We start from the raw sequence: 17,908 nt of genomic DNA, 5'->3' as shown, positions 1-17,908 counted from the left end.
ACGACTTCTAATTTCTATACAAAATTGAATGTCGATCGTGAGCACTACTAACGACTTCAGTCAATCACTTAACATAAGATGTTCATCAAATTCGACTTCTAATTTTAAATAAAAAAAATTGAAATTAGTATTTCAGTTTAGGTCTTGTGTCCACAGTGAGATCGTCATCAGCACGACTTGTTTTTCCCATGCACGACTTCCCTAAATTCTGTTAATTTTTTAAAACATGTATATTTACGTAATTTATCAACAAAACTGCACCCATTACGTAAAAAAAAAACCCAAATGAATTTATAAGAAAACTTCCGTGTCAAAGTATTATTTTCCAAAAAGAAAAACACAGAACACGAGAAGAAAAACACAACGCTCGTGATAGAGAAAGAAGATTATAACGGGGCTCGTAAAAATCATAATATTTTCTTCGAAGATTTCATTTAGATATTATTTTACTACTGTTGTTTTGCCCGCATTTGCAAATTGTATTATATCTATAAGCGTACAATGCATGGTGAAGCGCAGAATTTTGGTTTATTTCACCTATTAGGGAAAAAGTTACGTAATCGTAAAATAATATCCTAACAATTTTACCATTGCCTAATTTCCATTTCTGAAACTAAGACAGTAAAATCTGACATGGAGCCCAACAATATACTAGTAATTCCTTCTGTCAGAGTTATTCTAAAATTTTCACTATTGCCTACATGGTCTCAGCCAATTGTGACATACATGTGTAACTACCGCTGTTTTCATTCCAAATGTCACATGGTAGTACTCAAGAATTAACTGACTAGCTTCCTTTCGGACAGTAGGGACTGTGACTCATGGCCAAACATGCCACTTCTTGCTTCTCTAAGACTCTAACCGGTAATCTTGGAGTTTAATCTGTTTCGTTATAAGATCCAACTCAATGCTCTTCAGAATTCATGAAATTATCCAACACTATATCAAAGTATGGTTCTTATGTACAGTCTCCATATGCAGTCTGCTACATCATAATTGCTGATTTTTATTTTTGTATGCAGCAACATTCATCTCATCTTCCGTCTAGACTCTGTAACAAGATGACTGAAAAGGATCTAGTTGTCTTATTTATTCTTCTTGCCACCAGCCAGAATGCGCTGGATTTGGAGCCCTCGGCTGAAAGCTTGATTGTATAGCAGTCTAGTTTGAAATTCTGATACAAATGGGAACCAAGCCAATATGGCCACTGGTGCAAAGATAATCACTCCCATCACGTATTCATATCCTTTTGATAACGCTTTTATAGACCCCCACATTCCAATTGCCTTCACCATGGTCTTGCATGCTTGACCTATCTTCTCATATATAACACACCAGCTAAATCAGAAAGATGTAATTTTTCATTGACAAATAACAGAAAAAGAAATCACGGGGGAAACTTCTCTAATAATGGCATGAACTAGGAAGGAAAAATTAATTTACTAGATTTTGAGATATAATAACATAAAGAAATATTGCTCTTTTTCGTAAATTAGTCAATTCCTGTACATGTGAACTAAATTTATGGGACAAAGATAATTAATTAAACCATCCTGGAGTAATGGCTGTTAAAAGCTCAAGTACCAAGAGAAACCACCATAAGGGCCTAACGTATTGTCGGGTCTATTGTTTTCAGACACAATTAAGGTCAAGTTGTATGTTCAATATCATCAAATGAAAGAAATATACATCAAAACAAGAGGGAATGACTACTAAAGAAGTACCTGTATAAATGCCCAACCTGTCGGCATAAAGGCTAGGATGCTCACAAAGATGTCACCAACTGTGAGACTCAGTAGGGTAAACATTAAGACGAGAATGACAACAATTCCAATAAACAGAAACAATTTGAGGAGACGAAACATCAGTTGGAAATCTGCACTGAACGTCTTTCTACCCAAGGATACTATCTGGATTTTCAGATGCAAAATTGCTACCAATTAATTAATAGAATAATAATTAAGATCAAGCATAAGAAAAGTCCTTAACTCATAATGAACCGTCCTATCATTGAATACCGACCTTCAAGATGATTATGGCGACTACTACCACTAGCCAGGACAGACCGTAAACCTGAGAGAGAAAATGCATGTTAGAAAGTTATTATCTTATTCTTATACACACCCGTGCCTTTTATTTCTTTTTCTTTCTTGTTTACCCAGGGAGGGTGATAAACAAATAAATTATCTTCTGAGCAAGGAACTTCTTCATCTAAAACGTATATTAGAATATAGTATGGATAGGTGTTTGCAGTCACACCCTGAGAAGAAGATAAACAAGTTTGATGTGAAAACGTGAAGTATACTTAAATATGAGAGCAAACTTACCGTGATGCTCTTATCAGATCTAGCTACATGAAGATGATACACAATCCCATACTGATAGACAAAGAAACGCAGGGCAAGAATGACCTCACAAATCTTCCCCCAGAGCGCAGTGTGCAGCAGATGCTGCTGTTCCTCATTCCACCATGATTCCCAGCTCTTGTTCGAAGGAACACCAATACCACCATGACTATTTATCCATTTTGTCCAATCATCCCAATCCTCAACTATCTTCTGCCACTCAAATCCTGATGGATTAAAAAGAAAAGGACCGAACAACCACGAACACACTAAGAACCACATTGATAACGAGAGAAGGCCATATGATACTGAATCAGGAGTTGCTGCTCCATAAAGCCTATAACATATAAGCAGAATAGCTAACTCCATCCCTTTTACAAAGTGACTCCTGGAATACATCCTATAATTTTCCGCAAACCTTTCATGACGAACAACAAAACCACGCCCAGTTGCTCTGTACTTTGCCCCACCATGCAAGAGAGTGCGCCCATAGTAGTGCATCTTAGTTCCTAGTGAGAAAGTGAAGAAAACGGGTGCTAGCTGCAAGTGCATTATTATGATCTCACTTAGAGCAGTTCTGAACCCTCTCTCAAGTCCAATTTCCATGACCATGGGAAGAGTCATCAGAATACCAATTTGAACAAGGGACTGGGAAGCCATTGCTGCCTTTAATGGATCATCTCCCTTCTTCCTGGCTAACTTAATTATAGCAGCCTCAAGTCCACTCAATGACAGGTAAAATTTGCCATACAGGAAAGCATAAACCGTGAGGGCCACCATCTGTGAACAGCCGAAGAAGGCTTTAGTTCTAGATGCGGGAATAGATGATTAAGCACGCAGGTTAAAACTCCCCAAAGACATTTAATCAAGACAATTATATAGCTTCCATGTAGAAAATGCCAGCTCATAGTGTCAAGTGACCAAATTGTCAAAAAATTTCCATATCCACTTGGACATTATTTTATACAATTATTATGCAAATTATAATAACAGTTTTCCTCAATAAACCTTATCGATTTCTATATAATTAAAAGATATTCAGTATTTATTTTTCTTAATCCTGAAGCATTAAGCATTACCATTGAGCTGAAATAAAATCCAACAGTTGTAAAATAAAATGATAGCATTCGGAAAAAGTCAAATCGATGCCCCAGTCGGTAGATATCCCTGCTTATTGTCTGCTCTCCATTACCACAGGCCACTTTTGCTTCAAAAAGAGAGATTTGATTGAGCCCTACATCTCTACCCTTTCCAACTTGAATGTATTCATGATGAGTAACATTTCCACGTCTTAGTGTTGAGTTGAATCCTGTATAGGGAAAGGCATTGATGCAGAGGTAGAAATATCATATCACTGCCAAAAAACAATGAATCAACAATGTTACCAGCAAATATATCCTCGCTTAGGTTGATGCCACAAGAAGCCTTGCTGAATCCTCCACGGGTAAAATGGAAAATTCTATCAAAAACATCTGGATGGCCATAGTGGAATCGAACCCTACAGAATGGGAAAAAAAAATCCATCATGTAGAAAATGTGTATTCTGTATTGTAAATATTTTAAATCTCTCGCAATAGCACCTGAAATACTATTGTCTCCAAAAAAATTAAGGAGGGGAGAAGCAGAAAACTATTCAGTAAGCAAAACTCAGAACAGCTATGGTTTGAATATGTCAACCTGAGACTAGTTCTAAATATCTTGTATGCATTGCAATCTTAAATTAAAATGCTGCCTTAATTAGTCATGCGTTTCTTGGGCGTTTCCTAATTTATGGAGGTCAACGGTATCATACGAAACCAAAAAACAAATAAAAACTTACTTTAGCGTTCTAGCAAGAACTCTTTGGCCAATTGTGACAAAGCTAGTTTCTTGATTTGACATAAACCAGGCCAAGGAAGAGACACTGTAACAAGTGATAAAATTAAGTAGTACAGGGTCTAAACACGGGAAAGGGTTAAGTAGAAAACAATTCATAACCTTCCAGTGAAAATATGCTCACGAACACCTAATATGGTGGGTGCGCGCAATCCATGATCCTCGTTAAATTCTTCCAAAAGGTTACGCATTTTCAGAGCTTCTTCTAAGTAATTATCCTAGAAAAAATTTCCAATAAACCAATTTTAACAGGACTGACCATTGTGTAACTTGTTTGAGCTTTCACATTTTATAATATTTTACCTGGTTCATGTCGATAGTCTGAAGAGCTTCCCCTCTAGTAAAAATGATAGCATGGTTTTGATTTTCTGGCTTTCCTTCTCCTAACTTTGCCGCTCCCGGAAGCTTTATTCGATATATTTCCTTCAAAGATACACAAAATCAATCATTTCTAAGGTAACCACTAGTAATTAACCACCTTTTTCCAGACATTAATATGCATTTACTTGGTCAAGATTGTCAACAGCTTTGACCAATACAGAATAATAAACTTTATGCACTTGTCCATCTTCTCTTTCTTCAAGTTCATCAATATATGCAACACGCAGTGAGGGATTGCTATAAATAAAGAACCAAATTAGATTCTTAAATTACGTGAACTAAGCAAAATATATGCTAATAAATTTAAATTTTATTTAACAAAAGAACATACTTAACCATCAGATTCAGGATATCAGTTGCACGGCGATCTCCACTACGCTTCTGATTCCCATAATTCTGACAGGTAGCAATGTATGTGAATTTCATGTCAGCCATAGCCTCTAAACTGGCATATAAGGATCTATTACTCTCTTTTTCTTCCGCAGATGGAACATCAATAGCTTTATAGCCGTCAAGTATCTCTGATCACAAGACAAAATAACGTGCTATCATCTTAGCTGATAAAAACTTTTCTTTTTTCTGCCACCCTTGATTAATATATGACAAGTATTTTTACTGGTATATTAGCAAGGAAATGCTTGTTAAGAGTTGAAGGTATATATAAATAAGAAAAGACTAAGGCCAAATGTCAGAAAAAACTATGAATCGCAAAAAAATCCCATAAAAGACCATGATCTTACCAATTTGAGAAGCCATGATTAATATATGACAAGTAATTTTACTAGTATAGTAGCAAGGAAATGCTTGTTTACAGTTGAAGGTATGTATAAATAAGAAAAGACTCTAAGGCCAAATGTCATAAAAAATTATGAATCGCAAAAAATCCCATAAATGGACTTGATCTTACCTTTTTCAGAAGCCATATCAAGAAATGCTTGGAGCTTTATTGCCCGCCTGTAGTACATCATTCCCCTAACTACATTACAAGAGGAAACAAATCAGAGTCTACCTAATCCAGCCTAAAGCAAGGGGAAAAGGAGTCAGCATATACCTGTCCTACAAAGAGTTTGTCCTCTTAATGAGGCCCAGTGACGTAGATGTAATATATTCTCATCTTTCTCCCATATCTCGCTATCTTTCTTACAATCAAGTCGCTCCAAGAAGTTATTCCATTCGTCTGGCAACATTACCAAATTTTAGTCAGTCCATTCTCTACTATCAACATACAATCAAGTTATACTGTTAGCTATTACTAACCAGGGAATATCTTCTGAAGGTAATATATGATTGACACGCCATCTTCATTCTCAAACTCAATGTCATTCTTAGAATATACAGTCTCTTCACTGTAGTATGGAGTTAGGACACTGAAATAAGAGACAAAAAAGGCTATAATACATACGGACAGGACAGCTTCAAAATGCTGCACATTTTGAATTTTATGCATAAAAAATTTGTTCAGAAAAAAATCTTAAATAACTAAAAAGGGTATATTTTGCATCTGCTGTATAAGATAGTAATCCTACAATAGTTGAAGTTATCAAACTCTGAAGAAAAAATTTTGTCATTTAATTTGCAAAGTTTATTTTGAAAAATAAAAACATGATATTCCTGCAGTTAATAATCTGTATGGAATAACATGGGTATATATATCTTCGTGGTAATGTAATTAAGGAATCTGTACCACACCTGAATGAGAGCATTTTACGTACTCGAGGAGCACGTGGCATATCCATGAACAATGAATTGCTAAAGAATGTAACCCTTCTTCGTACTTCGGTGTTTGTTGGAACATCAACGGCAGATTCTTTCACAGTCAAGAGTAGATAAAGACGTCTTATCTGAAACAACCACAATGATTCATTGGTTACGGAAGCCTGGATCATTGAATAAGAATATAAACTAAGTACCTGTTCCTCCCATTGCGCTGTAACCACAGGTGGGAAACGAATAGCGGGTTTTCCCTCTCTACCAGCAAAAATTTGTTGTCCAGTGTCCTTGCTACTTTGATTAAGTTCTGCCAATTCGCTGATGAACATAAAACATAAAAAATCAGGCATTATTATTTTCAATGAATATATATTAATATATTCCAAAAATAGTGCTTTCAAGTCAAACCTGATTTCATTCACCATCATGTCGGTAACCACTTCTAACATGTCTTGCAGCAAAACCACAACAGTACCCTGCTGGGATGGATCTCCATTTTTCTGTGACAAGAAATCAGTGCGTGAGTTTCCTGATTAAATATTTAAGTTTCAAGTACCTAATAAATCTAGATATTTATTGAGTTCCTATTAAAAAATTTCAAATGCCTATGATATTCTTTTTTGTTGTATATGTATCTAACCATTTGACTTTTGCATCTGTGGGATGACATGGTCGGTACTTCCATCTTTCTATCTTGAACTTGCGGATAAACTTGCTCCATTCCCTCTCCAATCACCTCCAATTTGCTGGTCAACTCAATCTTGAAGAGGGAAAGTGCAGGTTGATTGGCGAGTTAAAGATAGGAAGACGAAAGTAGTGGCAATCTTGTTAATGGAAAAAAAATCAAATAGGAGGATACATAGACAAAAATAAAAAATATTTTATCAAATTTCTAATTTATTTAAAACATAATCAAGCCTTTATGACAAGGCAGCATTTAAGAATATGAACTACAAATATATTTAGTTTTGTTTTGAATGACTCACCAAAAATTCCACAAGTTCCACGTACTTCTTACAAAGGGAAGGTAAATAGGCCATACGGAAGTTTGTAAGAAGAGTATTCTTTGAGATGTTGCTCTCGACTTCTTTAATGATGATGGAAATTATTCTGGTTCGTCACAATTGATTCAGAAATACTGATAAGAATTTAATTAAATTAAATTCACAGCTTCGATAGTTCAATTATATGTGCTTCTTAAGAAACAGCAAACGGCTGATAAGAAATTTCATCTGTACTTCAATACGAAATTATGAATTAATGTTGGCTAAAACTAATGTTGATTAGGCAAGTTAGTGGCTAAATGTTCCTTTGTTCATTTATTTACAGTGTTGTCAAGTAGCTCGTGAATATAAATAAAATATTGCTAGATTAAAAAAAGGAAAAAGATAAAAACATCTAACTGTAATAGCTATGCATGAAATTCTAAAGGACTGATAGACTGCAAGAACCATTTTGAAGTCTTTGTCCAAAAACATATCTAAGAAGGATAGAAGATTAATGAAATTGAGTCTAGTCTGTAGCACTAAAAACGAAGTTAATCCATTAATCTTGAATGGCATCTGGCATGAAGTCTAAACTCAATTCAAACGCAACAACACAAGATGCCAAAAGGATACCTTTTTTCAGTTTCCCCTATCACCAAATCCTGTAGAAAATGTTTAAAGGATTCGTAGCATTCAATCACAGAACATTTCATATATTCATCTGCACATATGCGCTTCCAAAGGTCAGAGTCCCTCCCTCGAAACTGAGTTGCAATATCCAGTGCCACAGTAATCTGTAAAGTTTTACAGTGTCAATCACAGAAACTGGTAATAAACGTATGAATATTGAATGATATTAACCTACCTTCCCTGTAAGCAAAAATGGCGGCCACTGAATTATTTTCAGACAATGACCCAATGAGTAAGGAACTAGCAGAAGATCCATCTCCCTGGAGTCATGCAAAGATAGTTTAGTCCTAAATAGGTGATGGGCAAAAAAGAGGGACTTGGAAGCATATAATCTAGGATAGAGAGCAAGATAGACTGAGGTCCTTTCCTATCACTTATGAGATCTTCCTCACGGAAACAACAAATAATCTCATTCCATATTTGGGCAAATTTGGCAGCTTCGCTTCTTTTGTTTGCAGAAATCTATACAAGCACGGAAACTAAAGTGAAGATGAATTGATGCAATACATTTAATGTACTTAGAAAAGAAAATGTGCTATCAACCTCAGCGAATTTCTTTGAGAAAGAGAATCTCTCTTTTTGTTTCTTATCAGAAGGAACCAAGCATGTGTTGAATGCACCAGGCAATGACAGAAACCGGGATCTTAGCATGACCAGGGTGTGTATCTATGGAATCAAATTATAACATTAGTTAATTGTAAATATGATAGACTACTTTAATCTCTAAATCCACAGAAGTAATCCGATCCCAAGTTTACCCTTTAAATGTAAAAGAAATTCTGATTTAGTTACAAATTGAAGACTTCATAATTTGATACAAGGGAAATGCTACTAACACATTATTTCAGACACTATAATACTGATTTAAATTTATTGGGACGTACAAGATTATGTGAGTTCCTTATTTAAAGGGTCTTCTTAATTATTTAAATTTAAGAAAACAATAAAGAATATGCTAAAACTTAAAGAGTTATTGAAAAGTGTGTTGCTATCATTTCTGGTATATAGAAATATAATAAATGAGGATCCAGTACTTTGCATATAAAAGGATCCTATAAATTTCTTAATTTGATTAAATAGGTTTGAATTTCCCTAGGCTATGTGCGTGTGTTTTACAAAAATTTAGAGTTAATAGGAAAATGGATGGCAAGTTCTTTTTGGACATGACAAGCAAAAAATCAAATAAAAATTATGATGACCTCTCCTAGACGATCAAAGGCTCCAACAGCACCTCCGTACAAAGTTGAGAAGATTGCATACCAGATTTGAGTGTCCATGAAATAAACCTGAATTGAAGATGTAAATAATGAGATGTGAATACACTGAAATGACTGTACAAGAGAAAACAATCATACATGAAAACATAACCAGCATATATAATATACACACCAAAATTACAGGGGTCCAGAGTGCAATTATTGCCCCATAGTTATTTCGAGCTGCATAAAATATTAGATCATCAATAAAAGCAAACAACAGTGCAAGCCATGAAGGAAAAGACACTACCGGTGGGAAAAAATTCATGCCATTCAAAATCGACACGCCGAATGCTCATTATGTCCTTTGTTGGTCTAACTAGAGGTTTAATCTGAAGATAGATACAGCAGTTACAAAGATGCTCGATAAATTTACAAAGCTAACTTATTAGGTACAAACTTGTAACTTACTAGTTACAAGATATACCTGGACAAAATAACTGAATAAAAATTTGCAAGTCAAAAGCAACACCCAGAATATAGTGTACCTGAAAGTCAAGAAATATTTTAGATGATGGAAGTATATTCAAACAATAAATGAAGGAAATAAAAAATATATTGTTAACACAGTGCTATGTAAATCATACTTCAGAAGAGTAAATTGACTTTCATGCATTCCTCTTCCAACATAGATGCTTGGCTGCATGGGGAGAAATGATCACTTATAAAATGGGAAAATATTACACAAAGAATGCAAATTATGCATGTAATAGAATAATGGTCATTTATAGAAAAGAGTCAACTCTATGGGCAAATTGTGCACTAAGTATAAAATTTCTAACTTTAACATTGTGCCCAGACACCTCAAGATACTGTAACAGAAAGATATATTATAGCTATTCTTTTTAAATATTTATGAGAACTCATTAAGTATGTTGCCACCAAAAGATAGCTGAGATGGATTCCTAAGCAAGTGCAAGAAAATTATAAAAAGACAGTAAACTATCAAACTATAAGCGTTTGATGTCTTACTTGTCTCCATGGGTGTAGAATGAATAAAAGAGATGAATTGGATCTGGTGTAAGACAAAGGTAGAAGAAAATTGTGATCAGACAAAGTAAACCACCAAACTATGAAAGTTTAATGTTTTACTTGTCTTTGTGGCTGTAGAATGAATAAAATAAGAGATGAAAGCCAAAGTAAAAGTTACAACACGGAGTAGCTTTTTATTGAATGAGTTTTTGACAGAACCAATTATTATATAGAAAGTTCTTGTGGCCACCTTAGTTGTGCATACCCCTTACTCGCTTTAATTGTGACCTCTTTGGACTTGCTCAATTGTAACCCCAAGGATAGTGTTCAGTTCTACATTGAGTAGTTCCTAAAGATACCACTACACAAAACTGGGACAATTCTCACCTTACAAAATTCTAATATAGTATCAAGTTTATCTTAGATCCACTGTCAGGCCACTTGTAGTGCCATGCTCGAGACTAGAAGCCCTAGGAGTGAGAGCAAGCATTGCAAAGTCGTCTTAGTTGTTGTCACTCTTAGCTCGTGCAAGTTGTAGCCTCTTTGGCATTTGCCTTAGTAGTAGTCTCAAGGGTAGATAGTATTTACTCTCACATAAACTAGAAATATGGCTTACAAAGAACTAAAAAAGTTTTGACAGGTCTTTGTGGCATAAGATAGGCCAAATTCAAAGAGTTTCTATGTACATCAACAGCAATAAAATTTATGTTACTCCAAAAATTGTTTTGTACTCGTTGATTTGCATTAACATCAATGTAATATATGCTTATTCCTTGATTAAAATCAGACAAATAAATAACGTGATGGATTCTTACAATTCAACTATAGGGTAGATAAAATTACATCTTATAGAAAGCTAGTGCATTTTATAGTCAAATACTTATCAAATAAAATAATTATGAAAAGTTAAAAAAAGAAGAAAAAACTACTTAATGGGACTCCTAACATTGTATGCAACAATTTTCATTCTACCGAGGGCATCACTCACCATTTGAGTATTTAGATACACCTTAATTCAGCCTATAGGTGACTCTTTGCATAGCCCAATTCTCAACGAAGACACCTATTAAGACTGAAGCATAAAAAGAGAGTCCAACCAAAAAGACTAGTCCATTAGATGGGAGAACCTCAAGGCTTGAAGTACTACATCAAATATACACCCAATGTGAGACTCCTAGCAAATTGTGTACGATGTACGTATGTAGTTTGCTTAGGAACTACAGGCTTTAGCTATATCCCCTTCGGCTTTCAACTCACATATATTAGTCATATCAATTTAAATTGAATTAACCAAAACAAATGTTCCCTAAAATTTGCAATACTTTCAGAATAAACAATAATCAAACGGTAAGAAGCTCTTAACCAACAGAGTCATATAGCTTAAAACCATGAAGAGAAATACTTAAAGTTGCAAGTTTATAAGACACGTGAGTACCTGAGACCACCACAAGAAGAATCTAACTATGCGCCAGTCTGAGTTTTCAATCCAACGCCTTAACATTGGGAAAAGAAACAGAATAGCAGCCAGTAAATTTGGAAGCAAATATAATATAACAGCCATTATGTAAAGTGGTGGAATGCCTTTTATTTGATTGAAAAAGGGAAGCAACTGCTTCAGACCCGCAGGTGCACCCTTGAAGGAATTAACATAGAAGAGTGGGAGAATGATAACCCAAAAAAGAGTGACGAAGACTTTAAGAATATTTCTTAGCACATCAATGAATTTGCATCGATGATAGCCTGGAAAGTTCAGGATCAGGTCCAAGATACCTAAATAATATAAAGAGGAAAAGAAACGATAGTAAATTTCCATAATCAAGGAAGAAGACAAAAAGGACAATAAAAAATGGGATGAAAATATTACAAAACTCGGGTCTACTTCAATACTTAGAAACGAAGGATAAATGGTGTAGAAAATAACACTTATAGTCTGTTTTTAGAAAGAATCATTATTAACTGCAGTATTATACAAATTGGGTAAATGAATTAACAAGATAAGAATGGTGAAATAAGCATCAAGGTAGAAGAAAACAATTTTTCAAAGAAATAAGAAAAAAAGTTTGAGACATCTCAACAATTGGGGTGTTACACACCAAATAACTTGGGATAGATGTTAATCCTCAAGGGAAGTGGCCTATTGATCTTATATAAATTGTCCTTACTGAATTATTTTCTAAACAAAAATCTTGAAAACTCATGGGTATAACGTGCTGGGAACAACTCTTGCACCTGATTTGCCTAACTGGGAAATAGAGGCCAAGCATCATTTATTTAATGAGGAGGAAATAGTCATACCAAAAATTACAATAAAATATAATTCATCACTGTCTTGCTTCTGATATGACTTATGAAGTTTGTATTGCTCGTGACATTTTCATGCAATTTCCTAAAAATAACATGCCAATCTTTTGAACAACTAGGAAAAAAAATAAAAAACAACCAATATATGATCTTGCTACTAGAAATCCTGATGGTAGAGTGATCTTGCTACTAGTGATAAGTCAACATTATAGAGAGCAAATTAAGTTGACATATCATACTTTGAAGCAAGCGCAGAATGGATGCTGTGATGAATATGCTTGAGAGATAATATAAAACTTCCCTCCGAAATATATTCGACAGTGTAATCCCTTCCCAAGCAATAATGAATATCACCTGCAATGTAAATGTTCAAGCCAATAACCACAAATAAGGGGTGAACAATAGATATTTGCATTTTCTTTGCTTGAAATAAATACCTGCAAACCCAGTATAAAAAATGTCCACAGACGATCAAAGCTGCGGAAGATGTGCCAGAATGATCGTGTCTCAACAAAATTTGATTTGACAGTTTTTCCAAATTTTCTTGGAGCACCCTTTCTTCCCTGGTAAGAAAGTTATATAAATACTGAAAATAATTACATGACAATCATGCCAGTAGCTTCTTTTGATGTGGATACCTGTGCCAAATCACTAGTTGATTTAAAGAATTCACCATCATCACGCATGGGCCATCCAAGAGAAAAGCAATCAGATGACCTGCAACGAAAAATAGATATTGTAAATTAGAGATTAAGCAAACCAACAAAGTCAATTTTAGTGATAAGATTCTAAAGAAAAACAACCAGAAATACTCATTTAGATCATCGTAGTTGCACCATGCTGAGAGTGGAGCCTTTCCATGTCGACTCTTCTTGGCTTCCTAGATTAATCAACATGATTAATATCTCTACACAAATCATTGTACAGGAATCATAGGTACCTGAAGTTACCTGAAGTTTTACGATGATGTCATGAGAGACAAAATCTTACCTTTTCAATCACTCGGTACAAAGGAGTTATAACCTTGCACAGGAAAGCCTCGTCATCACTACCATAGGAAGGCTTGATATTCTCACCAGTAACAATACTGACATTTCCAGCCAATAAACCGTGGAGTTCATATGCCATCTGAGGTTATAGTTGGCCATTATTGGCAAAAGTTACTAATAAATTAAAAAGGACTAAAGGAAAAACAACTACATTGCATTTGAAAAAGCCCTATACCACAAGATATTATGGATCGCATGGAAAGTATACTCACGTTGTGAAATATGTAGCACAGACACTCGGGCATGAAGCGAACGTTGGATGCTTCACCCCATATCAGAAGATACAACCCCATATAAAGCAACTTCCGTTGCTGTGTCTCTTGCTGACCTTGAGGAAGTCTGTTTGAAAAAACACCATAAGCATTTTTTGAGAAAAATATTTGAATTTAATCATTAATGCTGATATTGTTATTTCTCACCGTAAGCTGTGTTTTCGTCCTAGGAATTTGCACCACATTTTGTAATTCTTAAAAAGGTTTTTCGTCACTGAATCTATAGCACGATCATCCAGCTGAATAGATAAAACCAAAAAACAAATGAAAACAAATATAACTTCTGGCCAGAAGTAGAGTAGAGTACTGTGACTGACAGATATAGATAAAAAACACGATAATGTATATTGGCAATAGTTTTCTTGATTATAGATTATCTTTGTTTAGTCCATTACGCTATGCCTAAATAGAAAAATTGAGAGACAGGTACATGCCAGGTTGAAAGGCTCGGGTTTAGGATGTAGCCTTATATGAGTGTTAGCAAGAAGCAAAACCAGATGCTCCCTCTGATTCCTGACATTATCCCTCTGTGTCCACAAATCAAACACATTAAAAATTTAAGTAGGTCAAACAACAATCTAGTCAATCACAAATCTTCTCATTCTGTTTGTACATACCTGAAAACCAAATATAGCTTTAAGCCAATCAAGCAAGTCTAAATCTTCAGTTTTCTGCCTCTGTAGCCCAGATGAATTAGGCCAGTTCAAGCCACGAGTGTTCCAAAGTGCAGAGACAGAAGCCTTGATCTAGTGAAAAAGAAAGCCAAAAAAAGTCAGTGCAATGTCAAATAAAACACAAATACTCCATATCAATATCTTGAGGCACAAAACCTCTTCAAATTGCATTATTGGCACGGAAGCCCCAGCAGCATCCAGAGGAAGAATATTATAAGGCGTATAAATCTCCGTCTTCTCCTGGACATCTCTTGCTGCGGCAATAATCTGGGCATACAAATTGAATATTGAAAAGGAGAACACAGCAAAATAAAACACCTATTGTTACAACAGAACAGAGTAGAAAAATAAAGGGTTTAGAACCGATACTAACCTCAGGAGCAACTTCTTCTACCTTCTCAGTCTTATTTACCGCACAGAGCACTTCAAATAGAACCCCAGCAGTCTGGTAAGCTTTGCTGAGTTGGGCTCTGCAAGTGAATTCCGATTTCAAGGTCAGCGAGGGAATTCTTCATAGCAATTGTAAAACTTCATGCATTTACCTGTCTGCTTGCTCCTTCTGATCGAGAGTTCTGACATAATGATCGTAGTATTGCTGATAATAGGACTGAATTTCTCTTGCATCCGTCTTCTTAACCCGCGAAGCAAGACTTTTTGGATTGTCCTATTCCACAAAAGTTAAATTTGGAACGTAATAACGATAATAAGTATTTATTTATCAACTATTTATTTTGTAACTATATTATACTAAAAAAATTCTTAAAAAGTATAACTTTTATGCTTTTATAGTAAATTTATAATTTAGTGAAAATTCTATTTTTATGATATCTTTAATATATAAAAATTAAGTCATCAATTTTCTGTTTCAAAACAATTATATGTTTTTATATTCTAAAATTCCAATTTTTAGAATAAAAATTTGTAAATAATTAATTATTTTAAATATTTATTTACAAATTCTTATTTTAAGTTTAATCATTCCGACATGGAATCGAAGCATTTGACATGTCAATTTCTTATAAAAGATTATTAACATATTATGTAATAATTATAAAAAACAATGAACTTATCATATATTTGAGTTTATGATTCAGTATCTATACTATTACATCTATATTATTATTACATAAAGAGGAATCATCTTTGTGATTTTTATATTTTTTTTTCAATTTCATTTTTTACTTTTTAATTTTAACTGTTTTTATGTTTAAGTATTTTTTAATTTAATTATTTTTTTAAAATTAAATAAACTAAAATCACCTAAAAATTAAATAGAAACTATCTATAATTAAATTAAAAAAAATACAATATATATATATATATATATATATTTTATTTATTATATGATAAAATATTTACACTTTATTACATATTTATTTTGTAAATTTTTCCAAAAAATAATATACAATGTAATATAATAAAATAGCATAATGTAATATAACAATTATGATTCTGATTTGTAAAACTATATAGTGAACTTTGTCGTGAGAAATTTAGTTAGTCTTTTGTAGATCTTATAAACTCTCTCTCATACACTTCGATGTATATTTATATTTTAACTTCTCAGAAATCTAAAAAATAATGTAATGTAATTGTATAATATAGCAAATTATGGTAATATTAGCAAAACTATATATACTAAAAAGATATCTGAACACTCTACTGATAATTTATAACCAGAAGTAGTATTAAGTAACATTGCATTTATTCCTGCATGAGAACTTACCCTCTCCAATCGTTGTAACAACAAGGTCTTAAACTGCCTAACACCACGCCCGCTGGAACTCTGGTCCAGCCTATGCGCTTTCTCAAAAGCATAGAACCGACCTGCACATATTTATATATATATGGTTTAATTTTGCAACAATTAATTATGCTGATAAGAATAATAATCACAAAGCTATGGTTGATTATTCATTCATACAGAGATAAGCAACCCTAGGACGCTCGCTCTCTATCTCATTGGCGACTCTGAGAATTGGCGAGATGGAGGCGAGTGATGAGGGCACAACTTCGTTGTCGAATACCTCAGAAGAAAATGTCGTGGTTGCGGCGCTTCTTGATGGACGCCGATTCAGTGTATAATCCGAACTCGCCATTGTTTCTCTCCACCGCCTGTCTACACACACATTTCACCTCTCATTCATTGTTAAAACATTAATTAACATATTTAATACCATTTAATGTACAATATGTTTTAATCTACACATTAAGATTTTCTTTTGTGTATAACCAGTAATAACGGTGAGATGTAATTCAACACTCGTACCTGTTCCGTAATGCCGGAGATTAAAGAATCGAAATCTTGGATCTCAGATGACGGTGGTGTAGGGTGTGGCATCAATGAGCATTGTGAATAGAAGGAATTGAGAAGTGAGAGAAGCAGAAATTAAGGTCAAGATCGAAAGAAAGAAAAAAATGAGCGAAAGAATGATCTAGAAGTATATATATGATAGGATAATGCGGGAGTGAGAATGTCTGGAAGAACATAGTTTCCGGTTGTTAAGGGTAAGAGAAAAGAAGAAAAAGTGACGAGAGGGACTGAAAGAATAGAAGGAAAGAGAATGGAATTTGAATGGAAGTCCGTTTTCCTCTTCTCGTCACCAATTCATCAACCCTACTGTAGATTACATGCCATCTGCTACCTGTACGGTTTGGATTAAAACATGTGGACGGATAGTTTATGTGATGCGGTCAAACTATTTTTTATTTTATTTAAACCTAATTTTGTGAAATAAAAGTTTATGAAAAATTACATAGATGACTCCAAACTATAAAATATATTTCTTCAATCTGTTGTTATAGTAGATTCAGTCATTGGGTTATTTGTTTTAATATTCTCTTTATAAATTATTTTGTTCAATTGTCTATACTATTTCAATTAGTATTACATTTATATTTATATTTAATGAGTTATAAGATATTATTATTATTATTATTATTATTAACGAAACAAGAAATAGCACATAATTTTGAGACCATTTTGTTTTATGTTTATATTTTTTTCTTCAATTTCAGTTTTGTTTTTGTATATGACTGAAATGTATAACAATTTGTATTGCAGTGCATAAATTGAGGTGGGGTTGGTACAAGGATGATGAAATCAATGATATGATCAAGATGTTAAATATATGTAAATAAACTTTTACTTTATGGATAAATTTCTTTTATGTTGTTTGAACTTTAACATTAATCGCACCACTCCGTCCTCTTCGTCTAACTGACGTAGTTGGTCGCACAATCACTTTGAAACCCTCGTCTAGTTTTTGCCATCTTTATCTCAATATACACCAACAAAAATAACGTTATACAACAATGAATACAGTACAAAAATCGATATTCATGAACAAAATTAATATTACACAGTCCAATACACATGACAAAAAAAAATAGCAAT

The 17,908-nt window shown here is 33.9% G+C and overlaps 1 protein-coding gene and 1 non-coding gene across 2 annotated transcripts; both read right to left on the bottom strand.

The window, feature by feature from the left end:
* Nucleotides 1-658: 658 nt before the first annotated feature.
* LOC108345545 (callose synthase 5) lies at nt 659-16,610 on the bottom strand. Its single transcript, XM_052872874.1, is given in 42 exon segments — nt 659-1,316; nt 1,725-1,910; nt 2,023-2,073; nt 2,328-3,125; nt 3,425-3,673; nt 3,675-3,843; nt 4,165-4,248; nt 4,323-4,438; nt 4,524-4,643; nt 4,727-4,838; nt 4,933-5,122; nt 5,509-5,577; nt 5,653-5,778; nt 5,859-5,968; nt 6,291-6,442; nt 6,512-6,629; nt 6,720-6,811; nt 7,298-7,421; nt 7,931-8,091; nt 8,163-8,264; nt 8,267-8,449; nt 8,531-8,653; nt 9,187-9,273; nt 9,377-9,426; nt 9,494-9,575; nt 9,671-9,731; nt 9,831-9,883; nt 11,651-11,985; nt 12,756-12,870; nt 12,954-13,079; nt 13,155-13,233; nt 13,320-13,396; nt 13,507-13,644; nt 13,778-13,904; nt 13,985-14,076; nt 14,272-14,364; nt 14,455-14,583; nt 14,668-14,778; nt 14,885-14,981; nt 15,054-15,175; nt 16,238-16,338; nt 16,436-16,610. Coding segments are annotated over 42 exon segments (5,916 nt in total). The 3' UTR covers nt 659-1,085.
* LOC128195077 (small nucleolar RNA J33) lies at nt 5,500-5,580 on the bottom strand. The gene has a single exon (XR_008246650.1). It is a non-coding gene; the product is annotated as a small nucleolar RNA J33 (small nucleolar RNA).
* Nucleotides 16,611-17,908: the final 1,298 nt, after the last annotated feature.

The sequence above is a fragment of the Vigna angularis genome, chromosome 1 (genome assembly GCF_016808095.1).
Source record: "Vigna angularis cultivar LongXiaoDou No.4 chromosome 1, ASM1680809v1, whole genome shotgun sequence".
Taxonomy (NCBI): domain Eukaryota; kingdom Viridiplantae; phylum Streptophyta; class Magnoliopsida; order Fabales; family Fabaceae; genus Vigna; species Vigna angularis.
The sequence above is the reverse complement of the archived record's forward strand: the minus strand, read 5'-3'. Positions and strand labels throughout refer to the sequence as shown.